Source organism: Callospermophilus lateralis, chromosome 3 (genome assembly GCF_048772815.1).
Source record: "Callospermophilus lateralis isolate mCalLat2 chromosome 3, mCalLat2.hap1, whole genome shotgun sequence".
Taxonomy (NCBI): Eukaryota; Metazoa; Chordata; class Mammalia; order Rodentia; family Sciuridae; genus Callospermophilus; species Callospermophilus lateralis.
The window spans coordinates 108,069,417-108,083,784 of NC_135307.1; the positions used below are offsets into that span (position 1 = coordinate 108,069,417).

Consider the following 14,368-nt stretch of genomic DNA (forward strand, 5'->3'; position numbering starts at 1 on the left):
AATTTTGAATATATTTCTATAAAGTAAATTTAGCTTTTTTCCTTCCAGTGGTGAATATCCTTAGTAATATTAGGTAATGTAGTACAAATGGCTTAGAAGAGAACTAAAGGTGTGGTAATCAGCATAAAACAATTTCTAAAGCTTAGCTTAAATTAGCTTAATTTCTGTTTTGTACATTACTCATTTGTTAGATGTTGAGAAGATAGAGCAGGCCTGCCCTCTAGTCCTGTATAATCTCCAGCTTCTCTGTGCACTCTGTGCATTTCCAGCCATCTTTTTGAAACCAAGTTGTTGTATGTGACCTTTTGATCCAGTACTGCTCCTTCTTCCCCTGACCCCCACCCAGAACTAATTCAGGAGTTTAAGCAAGAACTAATCATTAACCTAGGCTTTCCTGTTTGATGTGGGGAGGAATCCAGGGACAAGGGAGGAAGGGGACAAAACCAACCCAAGATGCCATGGTCCAGCACTGGAGCTGTGACTCTGTGGATTCCAATGTATGTCTTTTCAGCGCTTAAGGAGTCAATGGTGCCTTTATCTCCCTAAGTGGTCTAGGTCAGAACACTACCACAGAGAAAAACAGTTGCTTGAATCCCAGATTATTTAACAATCAAAGGCTTTTTCATAAAAATAATTCCTCAGGAAAGGGAGATTTTTGTGACATCAGGCAGCCCAAGTGTCTTCCTGCCAGGCCCTTTACTCTGGGTGAATATGCTAGATCAGAGAGGTCAGTGTCCCCCAGTCCCAGTGGAGGGGGCCATGATTGTATTTCTGAAAGAGCAAACCAAGCCCAGAGCTAGCCTAGGGTAGAACTATTTGTTTCCTTTTACATCAGTTGCTTCCTTCTCCTCTTGCTTTATACAGCAAGAGAATTGTTTGGTTTTGGACAGATGTGTGTAACCAGCCCAAATATTGGCATGGTAACAACTGATGGATTGTCAGTATCCAGTGCTGCTTTGTGGAGGGTATAAATGGAGCCTGGTTTTGGAACAGGAGGCTAACTCTCTTGTCTAACTCAGACTGGGGCCCAGCCAGCATCTGTAGGGAGCATTATATATGCCATAGAGGCCCTGAGGCAAAGTAGGAACTGGATTCTAGGATCACATGTAAAGCTTGGAGTTAAAACAAATCCTTTTTTTGTAGGGTTCCTGTGCTTATGATTCCTGGTTAAATGTTACTGAATTTACACTGCTTTGGTTTAAAGGATAATCCTTTCTGCTTTCTTGTTCTCCCACAGGGGATGGTATGAATGCCTATGTGGCCTACAAAGTTACAACACAGGTGAGTCCCAGTGACCCTGCTTATTACCGCACCATTCATACCAAGGTCATCATTCAGATTATTCTGGGTATCTTTTGGTTTCTTTGCCCACATTTTCCCCTCATGTTTAGAAATCCCCTTTTATACTAAGATAACCTTATCTGGATACTCCACACTGAGCCTTTCCATCATTATTCCAGATGTCTAACATTTCAGTGTGAAATGTTGTTAAATTTTATTAAGATGTGCCGTGTATCTGATTTATCCCCATTCCCCTTAGGAACTGTGTGGTGTGGAGCTAGTTTCATGGGCTTCTCCAAGCCAAGAGTAGTTTACCTGTTTAGAAATTCTGAGGTCAACCAGTTATGATGGCACATGTCTGTAATCACAGTTTCTTGGCAGGGTGAGACAGGAGAAACCTAAGTTGGAGGCCAGTCTGGGCAACTTAGTGAGACCCTATCTCAAAATAATTTTTAAAAGATGGGGTGGGGGCACAGCTGAGGCATAACTCAGTGGTAATATGCTTGCCTAGCATGTGTGAGTGCTTACCTAGAATGTGAGTACAATCCCTAGTGCCACAAACCAACCAAAAAAAAAATAAATAAAAAACAGTTGAGCCCAGTGCAGTGGCATATCCCTGTAATCCCAGAGACTGGGAGGCTGAGGCAAGAGCATTTCAAGTTCTAGGTCAGCCTCATCACCTTAGCAAGACCCTGACTTAAACAAACAAACAAACAAATTTAAAAGGGCTGGGGATGTAGTTCAGTGGTAAAGCACTCCTGGGTTCAATCCTCAGTACCACAACAAAGACCTCAGCTCTTCTTAGGTTTTTAATAGAGAGCTGCTTTTAATACTTTAACTTTTTTTTTCCCTTCAAGTCTGGTATTACTTTTTAATATACAGATGTATTTTAGCAATAAATCCTGGAATGGCAGATTTAATATAATTCTATTTGCATAACAGTCTAGTATGGTGGTGCATGCCAGTAACCCATGACTCAGGAGGTTGAGGCAGGAGGATCACTTGAGCCAGGGAGTTTGAGACCACTCTGTCTCAAAAATAAAACTAAAATGAAACTTACGTAATGTTTATACAAGTTATAAAGCAAAATAAAATTAAGCCTAGAACATGTAATCAGTTATAAGAAGAGTACCATTGACTGTATCTTCATGTTTCTCCCTGTCATGTCTCCTCCTCATATCTTAGAGGTGACCACTCTCCTGAGTTCTCTTTTTCCCTTTATAAAAAATCTTAATTGCCATGCACAGAGATATACACCTGGAATCCCATTGGCCTGGGAGGCTGAGACAGAAGGATCACAAGTTCAAAGCCAGCCTCAGCAACTTACTGAGACCTTGTCTCAAAACGAAAAAATAAAATAAAAAGGGCTGAGTATGTAGTTCAGTGGTTAAGCGCCTCTGTGTTCAATCCCTAGTACTATTAAATAAATAAACAAATATAATTTTTATATATGTATCTCTGAATAATATACCAATTTGCTTTCATTTTTAATTGCATAAAAATACTATCATGCTATGTGCAGTTGCTCATTCCAGCTACTCAGAAGGCTACACAGGAAAATTACAAATTCAAGGCCACTTTGGAAATGTAGTGTGACTGAATCTCCAAGTAAAAAATAAAAAGGGCTGGGGGTGTATCTCAGTGGTAGAATGCTCACCTATTATGCATGAGGTTCTGGGTTCAATCCCCAGTATTGAAAGTACATACATCATGCTGAAAATAGTACTTTTAAACTTAGCATTGTTTCTCAAAACCATTCTTATAGGGCATAGCTGTAGTTAGTCCATTGTGTGGTAGTATATCTGTTTTCCTGTCATGAAACATGTTTCCAGTTTTTGTTTCTATGAACTCTGTACTTTCTTGCATGTCTCTAGCATACCCATGGAGGAGTTTCTCTAGGGTACATTAACTAGGAATAGTTTCCCTTTGTCATACGTACTGCAGATGTTGAATTGAAGGAATACAAACTTTTTTTTTTACATTTTTAAAAAATATTTTTTATTTTTAATATTTTATTTTTCAGTTCTCAGCAGACACAACATCTTTGTTTGTATGTGGTGCTGAGGATCAAACCTGGGCCGCACGCATGCCAGGCGAGCGCGCTACCGCTTGAGCCACATCCCCAGCCCTTTTTTACATTTGTTAACTCCCAATTTGTATAAAAAAAAATACACACACACCAATTAATACTTCTATTAGCAGTGTATAAAAGCTCCCATCGATTTACTTTCTTGCCAGCAATTGGCTAGGCCATCCTTATTAAATTTTACATCTCTGGTTAGTCCTTTTTTTACTCTCACTCTCCTTTGTATTGTCTTTTTACTGCTGTTGGCCTGTCTTGTGTGAGCTCGAGATCCTGTGACACTACAGAGGTTAGTGTCTACAGCTTAGACATATCATCTGATTCCTCCCTACCCCTCTTAGAAATATTCTTTCATTAGTCTCATTTTTTTAGTTTATCTGCTGTAATTTATTTATTTTTTAATTTATTTTTTAGTTTTAGGTGGACACGATATCTTTATTTTACATTTATGTGGTGCTAAGAATTGAACCCAGTGCCTCATGCGTTCTAGGCGAGCAATCTACCACTGACACATAACCCCAGCCCCTGTCTGCTTTAATTCCAGCAACTAATACCTTATTACATGAGTCAATAAAGGATGAAATGTTTATTGAAGACCAGTAAAGGATAAACTCAGTATTGGGGAGAGTAGAATTATGCCTTTAAACTAGAATTCAACATTATTTCTTTAGAGCAAGTATTCTTAATCTAGGAATGAAGCTATATTTTAATTTAGTTGGTTTCCTTTGTAGTCCTATATATTATATATTTTTTTTGCATTTAAAATCATTATTCTGAGCTGTTCTTAGACGTCCAGACTGCCAAAGTAGACGATAGCTCAAACAAGATTGTCTGTGCCTCAGAGAAAATTATTTGCTAGGTGGTTAAAGGGCAAGGAGCTGGGAAATGGAGTCATTTGATGTCAGCTGGATGGCTCTCAAGATAATCATTCATCTTGTATTTGGAATAAAATCACCTTGTGTGTTTTCTGTACCCAAGACGAGCCTACCAATGTTCAGAAGTAAACAGTTTGCAGTGAAAAGAAGATTTAGTGACTTTCTGGGTCTTTATGAGAAGCTTTCAGAGAAACACTCTCAGAATGGTTTCATTGTCCCTCCTCCACCTGAGAAGAGCCTAATAGGTAAGCCTGAGGTCTTTCTTTTGGGTTTTTTTCCTTTACTGTCTTTCTATTATGAATTTACTCTGTAGTATATGACTACTTCTATTAATAGTATAGAACACTTGAAGTCTAGAGAAATAGCATATTTTGACCGTTCTCTTTCCTTGGGTACAATAGGGTGCTTTGGTTTTAGCTTAGTTTGTTAATGTCTTGTGTCTTCATTTATTGGTTGGTTGGTTGTAGATGGACACAATACCTTTATTTTTATGTGGTGTTGACGATCAGATCCAGTGCCTCATACCTACTAGACAGGTGCTCTACTATTGAGCCACAACCATAGCCCTGGAAACTAGTTTAAAAAAAATAACTCTGATGTAAAGAACCTTTCACAGAGTGGTTTTTGGTTGTGTTTTTTAGTGCTATCCTTGAGGCCTTTCCTCCTTGTAACTTTAAAATAATTTATCAGGCAAAGGCAGTGGGCATGCCCTGTGATCCCAATGACTTGGGAAGCTAAGGCAGGAGGATTACAAGTTTGAGGCCAACCTTGGCACCTTAAGCCCTGCTTCAGCATAAAAATGAAAAGGGTTGAGGTGGAGCTCAGTGGTGGAGATCTCCCTGGGTTCAATCCCCAGTACCTATAAAATAAAATAGATTTATTCATTTCATGATTTCTGGTTATTTTGCTTTTTAAATTCCATTCTAGGAATGACAAAAGTGAAAGTTGGGAAGGAAGATTCTTCCTCTGCAGAATTTCTTGAAAAACGGAGGGCTGCTCTAGAAAGGTAGGTGCCATACAAACATGTTTCTGAATAACTTGAAAACAAGTAAGAAGTTGAAATTGAGACTTAATTATGAGATGTTTGCTTGAGTTAGTAGCCATGAAATTTGATTGTATTAAAGAGTCAAACCTTTCCGGGCGCATTAGCACGTGCCTGTAATCCTAGCAGCTCTGGAGGCTGAGGCAGGAGGATCGCAAGTTTAAACCCAGCCTTAGCAAAAGTGAGGTGCTAAGCAACTCATTGAGACCCTCTCTCTAAATAAAATACAAAATAAGGCTGGGGATGTGGCTCAGTGGTCAAGTGCCCAAGTTCAATCCCCGATACCCCTCCCTAAAAAAAGAGTCACACCTACATGTCATCCCTGACTTTTTCTAAATCTCTTATTTCGCACTCTTGGGCACAAACCATCTTCTTTTCTGTCTCCGTCCTGATGAACAATCATATTCATTTTCTTTAATAATCAAATATGAATAATGGTTCTTTGGTCTCTTTCTGAGTAGTTCTTTTATTGTCCCTTTTTGGAAGTGGGAAGAACATGAAATTGAATGTACTTATAAGCAATGTCCTATTTGTGTACCTTCTCTGAGGATAAATATTTTAAGTAGTGAAAGATATGGTGCCTCTGCTAGCAATGCACTATCCAAAACCTTCTGAGGTCAGATCATCTAACCAGATGATAACTCTTTACCCTTTAGGTACCTTCAAAGGGTTGTGAATCATCCTACTATGTTACAGGACCCTGATGTCAGGGAGTTTTTGGAAAAAGAAGAGGTTAGTATTGTCCAAAATTGAATTTCATAATTTATATCTACTCCTTGTGAAATGAAACCACCTCATTCACCAGATATCTGAGTATTTAACGTGACTAGCATCAGAATACATCCTAGCTTTATGTGACCACCCAAGAATTATAAGTATCTTTCAGCCTTTGAAATAAAAGTAATTTGGTTATAGAGGTCAAAAGACAGCCTAATTGTGTCTTACTGAACCAACCCAGAGATCTATTTGACAGGTCCTTGGCATATATTTTATAGGTTACTTGTTGGCTCACTTGAATGTGTATTTTGTTGCAGGAGTTGAGGAGCATTGGTTAAAAACCAGTTACCAAAACCCTCAGAATTTGACATGTAGCAAAAGTGTGGATTCAAGTGGACAGTCTTTTTTACAGGCTTTGCCTAGGCTATTCATGATTGTAATGATAGTAAAAAACTGGAGACAGTACAACTGCTAACAATATAACCAATACTTTTTTCTCTTCATAAACAGAATACAATTGCTAACAATATAACCAATACTTTTTTCTCTTCATAAACAGAGTATATAGAAATACTAATATGTGGAAGCATGTTTTAAAAGAGTTACAGAGGCTGGGGTTATAGCTTAGTGGTAGAGCACTAGTGTCACATGTATGAGGCACTGAGTTGGATCCTCAGTGCCATATAAAAATAAATTTTAAAAAGTTACAAAAACTGAAACATGCAACACCATATAAATATAGGTGTAGAAACTCAAGTCATTAAGGATCAGAAGAAGCTCTAGATAAAATAGTGTTTTTTAAAAAATATTTTTTAAAAATAGTGTTTTATCTCAGAAAACTAAAAGAAAATAACAGGATAAAACTACTATTTTGTTTTTAACTTTTACATTTTTCTTTAATTTGCACATAGAGTATTTTCTTTAATGAAGAAAGTAAATAGATCTCTGGTGGTTCAGTAAGACACAATTAGGCTGTCTTTTGACCTCTATAACCAAAAATTCTAAGTATATAGCATTTTTTTTTCTTTAAATGAATTTATTAATGAAAAATTCTCAATCAAATGTTGTAACTCTTTTAATTCTGCCCCTGGGTATTCTTAAGTCCGTATTTCCTTTTCACTGCCTCATCCTTACCCATAGAACAGGATTTGTCAATGTGGACACTTTGGGCTGGATTAATTCTTATGGGGACTATCCTATAAATTGTTTTAGTACCATCTCTGGCCTCTACCCACTAGATACCAGTAGCCCTTCCTCCTAAACTGTAGCAGCCAGACATTGCCAAATGTGCCCTTGGAGGGCAAAATGATCCCAACTTGGGAATTACTGCCATAAGGGGCTAAGCACTAAAGTCTAACTTTTGTAGCATAATCTACTATGTAAAAGTAGCCTAATACAAATAAATAATGTTCCTATTATTGGACACTTGTTTAATGCAGAAAACTTAAATGAAATCACAACATAACTTCAAAGTCTCTCAAGACTTGTGTGCAACATGTGCTAATGCAAAGGAACTTTTGACTTAACAAAAGTATGCTTGATAGTTAAGCAGATCATACCTGAGTAGGCAGACAGTCTCAAATGTGGGGTCACCTAGCCACATAACAACCCCAGTCTACTTTTTTTCTATGAATAATATCAAAATCTGAAAACTTTACTAATTGTTTTAACATAGTCCTTTGATTTTTCTGTTGTATATATATTGATGTAACTGCCTTAGAATACAACAACAATTTACAGTTCAAATAATTAGTTTGGCAAGTTTTGGGCATGCCATCTGATGGATACTAATTCTTCTGAACCTAAAATAGGAGCAGCAGATAACTTGCCATCCCCGCCTTCTTGGTCTTGTAGCTGCCACGGGCCATTGGTACTCAGACATTGAGTGGTGCTGGTCTCCTCAAGATGTTCAACAAAGCCACAGATGCAGTCAGCAAAATGACCATCAAGATGAATGAATCAGACATTGTGAGTAGCCCTGTACCTCTCAGCTCCTTCTGCCTCTCAGACTTATTGGTCAGAAGCCCTGAGTATTCCTGAAATTTCTGAGATTAGAGACTGTTTTTCTCAATTAAAAAACAACTTTAAAAGAATTCAGTCCCTTAAAAAAAAAAAAAATGCCAAGGAAAGACTGCTCTGCCCCCATGCAAGTAACCTCCATGGAAGCTTTGGCCTTGTGTTTCAGTGGTTTGAAGAGAAACTCCAGGAAGTAGAGTGTGAGGAACAACGCCTAAGGAAACTACATGCTGTGGTAGAAACTCTTGTCAACCACAGAAAAGGTAACCACCTCCGAAATGTACTTGGACTTAGGGGAAATTGTCTCCAGTGAGCTGGAGATGGGAGAGCATGCTGTTCCCAAGTCTCTCAGGCATCTAAGGTGAAATTTTCAGCCCACCTGGTCCTTGATGTTCTGATTAAAAAGATAAATCCTACATCTACTGGAAGGAAACTTTATTCAGCCACTGTGGGCACTGGACTTTCTACCTGAGAGAGGTACAGAGAAGCTGTCCCAGATGCATATTGACCTGGGATGAAGGCTTTTGTTAAAAGTATTTGAGTTGTGGCTGATATCCAAGAAAAAGTTACACATGCTTCAGCTACATGGTTGTGTTAATTCAGGGAAATCACATGCCTCCTAACCCTTTTCATCTTTCTTTGGTGGGAGTTGCTTAAGAGCTAGTGAAATTTTCCAAATTTGGAAAGCTTTCCTTCTTTGCCTTAAACATATTGATAATTAGAATTCTAAAAGAAAGACCATTAACATGAGACCAGTGTAAGGGTTGGCAAATGATGACCTGGCCCTGGGGCCTATTCCCTTGAGCTAATAATGGTTTTTACACATTTAAAGGGAGGATATGGGAGAGAAAAGAACATGCAGCTATACCATATGTGCCCTGCAAAGCGTAAAGTATTTGCTATATGATCCTTTACAGAAAAGATTTGCTCTGCTCTAGAGCATGTAAGACTATAATAGTATGTATCTCTTGCATGTAGACATAGTTCATGAGCTTTAACATAAAAATAAGCATCATTCGCTGAGCACAGTGGCACACACCTGTAATCCTAGCAGCATGGGAGGCTGAGGCAGGAGTATTGAAAGTATGAAGCCAGCCTCAGCAACTTAGCAAGACCTTGTCTCAAGATGAAAAATAAAAAGGGCTGGGGATGTGGCTGAGTTGTCAAGTGACCCTGGGATCAACTCTAGTACCAACCAAAATATAAACAACAACAACAACAAAACACCTTTATTCCTTTGGCCCATTTGTATTAACTGGCCCTTGGTGTTCTCCAGGAATATTGAAACTGCTTCCTTCAGGTAGGCCCATCTGCTGGAATGTATGTTAGCAGGTGCCTCTCCTTCCTGTTCTGTGATCAGGACATTTTCCCTTCACTTTCTGAATACGGTTGAGTGTATTATAGGTAACTAGATTATAGGAGCCCTCGTTTGCTGGATATGCAGGGAAAATAATTGCTAAAACATGCCATGCAAGGTCAAGTGACTTGTCCATTTTCCTTGTGAGATCAGAGGGACCTTTGCCATCTTTTCCTCCTTTCAGAGCTAGCACTGCACACAGCCCAGTTTGCAAAGAGTCTAGCCATGCTTGGGAGTTCCGAGGACAACACGGCACTGTCACGGGCACTCTCCCAGCTGGCTGAGGTGGAAGAAAAAATTGAGCAGCTTCACCAGGAACAGGCCAACAATGACTTCTTCCTCCTTGCTGAACTCCTGAGTGACTATATTCGCCTCCTGGCCATAGTCCGAGTAAGCTTTTGTTTCTTTTTCTCTTTCTCCTCCCTTGATTAATTTTTATTTTCTTTGCTCTTCTTTGTCTCAAGAAATTTCATCTCATTATAGCTTATAAATAGGTATAACTTTTTCTACTATTATAAGAGAAGGTATCCTACCAACCAAGCAATCTGTTTGACTCTCAGTCAAATATTCTTGAGTTGTTTTGAGGCCCACAGCCAATTTCCTAGATGAATTTGGAAAAAAGATCACTCCTGAATTTCCAAATAGCCTCTCCCCTGTTGTTGAAGGACAGTGTCCTCTGTGCTCCTTCCTTCAAGCAAGGGTTATTATAGACCTATTGTCTTGGCTCCGTGGAGCAGTGACTTCCTCAGTCCTTTGGTCTTTGCCTTCTTAACAGCAAGCGGTGGCTTTGCCCTGATAAGAGCTCTTGCTGGCTTCCACTTGTCCCTCCAATGTGGGCAGTCAGGTAACTACACAGAACTGGCTTGGTATTGCATGGAGGAGTGTGGCCAGTGGTCTGAGAGAGCGTTTCACCAGAGCCCTCCCTGTGCTGTGCTGACCACCCTGGTAACAACACTGCAGCCTGCCCCTCAGATCAAACACCTCACTTTTTCTCCTGGTGACCAGGGCAGTCTGGTTTCCCATGACCTCTCAGAGCAATTAAGAAAGCTTGACTGGGCAGTGGTATTAGCTCTCGCATGGCCTCTAAAACAGAGGAAAGAATTAAGAGAGAGCCTTGTGCCTACCCTATAAGGGCCTGATTCAGCTTGGGATCAGGATGTCTGAGCCTCTGAGTTGGAATGGTGCCACCCCCGACTCCCCATCCCCAACATATCTCCCACTAGGGAGCTTCTGTGTTCTGTCAAGAGCTGAGATGCTCCTAGGACTCTCACTTCCTCTACAGTAGAGTTGCTTAATATAGCCTGTGAGACTGCTCATTGTCCTCTCCCTTTGGTCTTTGGTTTGCTCCTAACTCCAGAGTGATAAGAAGCTTGAAAAATAACCTGCTATGGAATTCTTAGAACTGGTCAGACTACTTAGATTGGAGAGCCATCTCAGGGAAGGGCTTTGTCTGGGGGAAGCTTTCTGAGAGGAGCATTGTATGGGGGTCTCTGGAGAATATTTGGATATCCTCAGGCAGCTGAGCTTGTATATACAGGAGGCAGAGGAGGCTATCCTGGAGCTCCACAGGCTGGGGCTGGGGAAGTGTGCTTTAGAGCATAGAACTGTGACTGGTCATTTCTCAGAGTCTTTCATATTCCCACTTTATGTCATAAGCTTCTGTGGGATTTGAGAGACAAGCAGGTTTTTTTTCCTGCCCTTCCCTGAACCTAGAATTAGACTACTGCTAGCCCACTGTTGGTTTGAGTCTTGGATATGAAATTGCCTGAGAAATTGCAGGCAATCAGCAGTAATTATGCTGAGGAAGGTGAATTTGATGGCTTTGTACTCCCTAATGTTCAGGTTTGGCAAAGGCCCATGTTAAGGAAGCCTAGGGAATGTACAGGGAACTTTTGTAGGGAAAGGGGAACTAATGGAACAGGGCTGGGAGTTTGGCCCTAGGCACTTTGATCTGTGCTGTCTCTTGAGGTCTACAAACCCGAATGTGGAGTGGTGGTAGTTTGGTTAAATCAACAACTGCCCTTCTCTGGAAATGCTGGTTGTGTTCAAGGGATTGGAAATAGGGAAAACCAGCAAGTAGACTTTGGGGAGCTTTTTGGCAGCGTTGATTGCCTAGAGAAGGTGAGTGTGTGGTTGAGATGTAAGCAGAGTGTCCTGTTATAAGTGTTTATTTTAAGCTAATCTTGTATGCTATTTAAGCGTCAGTTGAAAGTTTGCTTCCTTGGGTTAGATTTCCCTGACATATCTCCAAAGCTAAGCAAGCTTTATGTTAAAATACCCTGCTTGTTTTCCTGCTACTCTGCATACTTGTATGTGTTTGTGATTGTTAATACAATGATGGCTTTTTCCAATAGAAGATAAGTTCAGTGAGAACTGGATCATGTGTTTCACTGCCACTGTATTCTTAAATTCTGGCACCAGGGAAAATGTGTAGTCTCATGGACTCACTTTTCTGAGGGAGGCATTTGGGAAGTCATAGTATTCATCACTGGCATCAGGCCACCTACTGTGCTCCCAGCCATCCAATCCCGGAAGTAGCATGAAGCAGCATGGCATTGGCCCACTGAAAGCTCGGAGAGGATATTACCCAAGCTTGTGCTTCTAGATATTAAACTTTGCAGCTGGGCACTAACTGTGGCTGCAGAACCTGCCCTTGCTCAGTCCTTCCCTGGCACAGCTGCTGGGAGAGCCTCCCTACAAAGCAGACCTAGCAGAGCTCCTGAACAGCTGGTTGTGTTCCTCCCAAACCCCTACCCCTACAGGCTGCCTTTGACCAGCGCATGAAGACATGGCAGCGCTGGCAGGATGCTCAAGCCATGCTGCAGAAGAAGCGAGAGGCTGAGGCTCGGCTATTGTGGGCCAACAAGCCTGACAAGCTACAGCAGGCCAAGGATGAGATCACAGAGGTGAGTTTCCTAAGGCAGCCTTGCCAGGGTATTCTCTGGCTTCTGAATGAGCCTGGTCTCATTCCACCCAGATGTTTGGAACCCCTCAGCAGGCAGAAAAGATAATTGAGATTAAAGGGCCTTGTCTTCTGGGTAAGCCTCAGAGTGATTGCAGGCCTGCCCTAAGGCCTGACTCTTTTCTCTTCCCACTCTACCCAGACTTGCCAAATCAGAGTCTCGGTAGGGGATCCTGGTATGGCTACTTAGGTGATGCAAAAATGGTGCCCTGGTGAGAATTAAATGAGGTGTGGCGGGGTGGGCAGCACTTCTGGCACTGCTGGTAAGAACTAAATCAGAAGCTGCTGCAGTACCAGAGCTTCCTCAAAGACCAGGCTTGGTCTGGAACACATGGCATCTCTTTCTCAGCAGCCCCAGAAGTAACCTTTTGCTGAAGATAATAATCAGTTGAGGTCTCATGTGGAATTTCTGACCAAATGTAAAGACTTAAACGATCCTTTCTTTGCTTTTTCTTCACAGTGGGAGTCTCGGGTGACTCAGTATGAAAGGGACTTTGAAAGGATTTCAACAGTGGTCCGAAAAGAAGTGATACGGTTTGAGGTAAGCTAGAAGAGTCTAACTTCTAACTTAGCGTGTAGTTCTTGTGAATTGACAAGGCCTTCTGTGTGCTTGTGGGTGTACATGTGTGTGCTCATATGTGCATTTGTTCCTGAGGCATGGTAGCTCCCTTAAACTTACTGCCAGATCAGAGCATTAGATACAAAACAGTTTGTTTCTGCCATGTACCCTCTGGGCCCCCATTCTTACTCCTCCCCTGCTCATCCTTTGTCCTCCAAGAAAGCTTTGCAGAGCATTAGCAGAGACGATTTGGCTGGAAATTGTAGTTATTCCAGCTGCTGGCTCTACTTTTGGAGGCTATGTTTGGCCTTGATCAGCAATAAACACCACCATCCTATCAAAAGGGGAAGGAGCAACTGTCTGGATGATTAGTGTAGACTCCTGTCTCCTATAGAAAGAGAAATCCAAGGACTTCAAAAACCACGTGATCAAGTACCTTGAGACACTCCTGTATTCACAGCAGCAGGTATGTAAGTTATGTATGAACTTTGTCCCCTACTCCCCACTCCAGGGGTCAGATCCCTACTTGGGCCTTAAATGACAAAATGGGCAGGTCCTGCTTTGAGGGAGGGTCCCTGCTATAGTTAATAATAGAAAATTGGCCTTGCTACTCCAGCATAGAACATCTGACTGGAGGATCGATTGTGTTGCCCTAAGTCTGTGATTAACTTCTCTCCCAGTAAGGGCAACTCTGTGGCACCACCTAGCCCTCTTGAGGCTGAGACCTCAATCAGTATGGAATGGCCTTATTGTGAGAAGTTAACAGCTGGGCAAAACTGTGGCCTCTAGGAGTATACCCTTCAGGGCAAAACCAAGATTGTCTTTAGAGAGAGACTTCCCTTCCACTTGGGACTCAGAAACAGATGCTCCTGCTAATAGAGGAAGAGGAAGATAATGTTATGGCTTCTGCATCTGCTCAGCACACCTTCATTTGGGTGGCTGAGGTGCTTGCTCCCTCCCAGACTAACTTGGGCCCTGCTACTACATGGGGGTACTTGCTTACTGTCCCCCCACTTCTTTGCAGCTGGCAAAGTACTGGGAAGCCTTCCTTCCTGAGGCAAAGGCCATCTCCTAATGGACCAAGGATACCAGAGCCTACCTGTGTGACGCTGCCTTTTTATACACTGTCCTTCCTTTGATGGACTCCAGTGATGCATCTTGCCTAGGCTGGACTTAGCCCCTTCCTACCTGCCCCTGTGACCAAACTGTTCCCAGTTACTCTAACCAATATTTCATTTAGCTTCCATATATATTTTCTTACCTAAGAGAATAGTTTCCTGCTTTAAGCAAAAGACGACAGTAGGTGGTGGATTATGGAATAGGGGTGAAGTATTGCTATAAAGTATTGCTATAAATATATAAATACAAATGTATATTTTTCAGGATGTGGTTTAGGAACTGGGAATAACGTTTTCTGTTACTCCTGATGGTGCCATGAAAAGATTATGTAATAAAATATTTTAAAATCAGGTCACA

At 41.2% G+C, this 14,368-nt stretch overlaps 1 protein-coding gene across 3 annotated transcripts in view; it reads left to right on the forward strand.

Annotated features, from left to right (window-relative positions):
* Snx1 (sorting nexin 1) overlaps positions 1–14,368 on the forward strand; it is a 46,333-nt gene that overhangs the window by 25,781 nt on the left and 6,184 nt on the right. The window contains exons 5-15 of one of the 3 annotated variants that reach the window (XM_076850922.1): positions 1,238–1,281; positions 4,343–4,484; positions 5,167–5,245; positions 5,938–6,013; positions 7,853–7,966; positions 8,184–8,277; positions 9,556–9,761; positions 12,134–12,277; positions 12,794–12,874; positions 13,287–13,358; positions 13,917–14,361. In XM_076850922.1, the coding sequence (XP_076707037.1) occupies positions 1,238–1,281; positions 4,343–4,484; positions 5,167–5,245; positions 5,938–6,013; positions 7,853–7,966; positions 8,184–8,277; positions 9,556–9,761; positions 12,134–12,277; positions 12,794–12,874; positions 13,287–13,358; positions 13,917–13,967 (1,103 nt within the window). In that variant the 3' untranslated portion in view covers positions 13,968–14,361. Of the gene's footprint in view, positions 1–1,237; positions 1,282–4,342; positions 4,485–5,166; positions 5,246–5,937; positions 6,014–7,852; positions 7,967–8,183; positions 8,278–9,555; positions 9,762–12,133; positions 12,278–12,793; positions 12,875–13,236; positions 13,359–13,916; positions 14,362–14,368 lie in introns of those variants that run through there. The other 2 variants (XM_076850924.1, XM_076850923.1) reach the window with 2 other exon arrangements.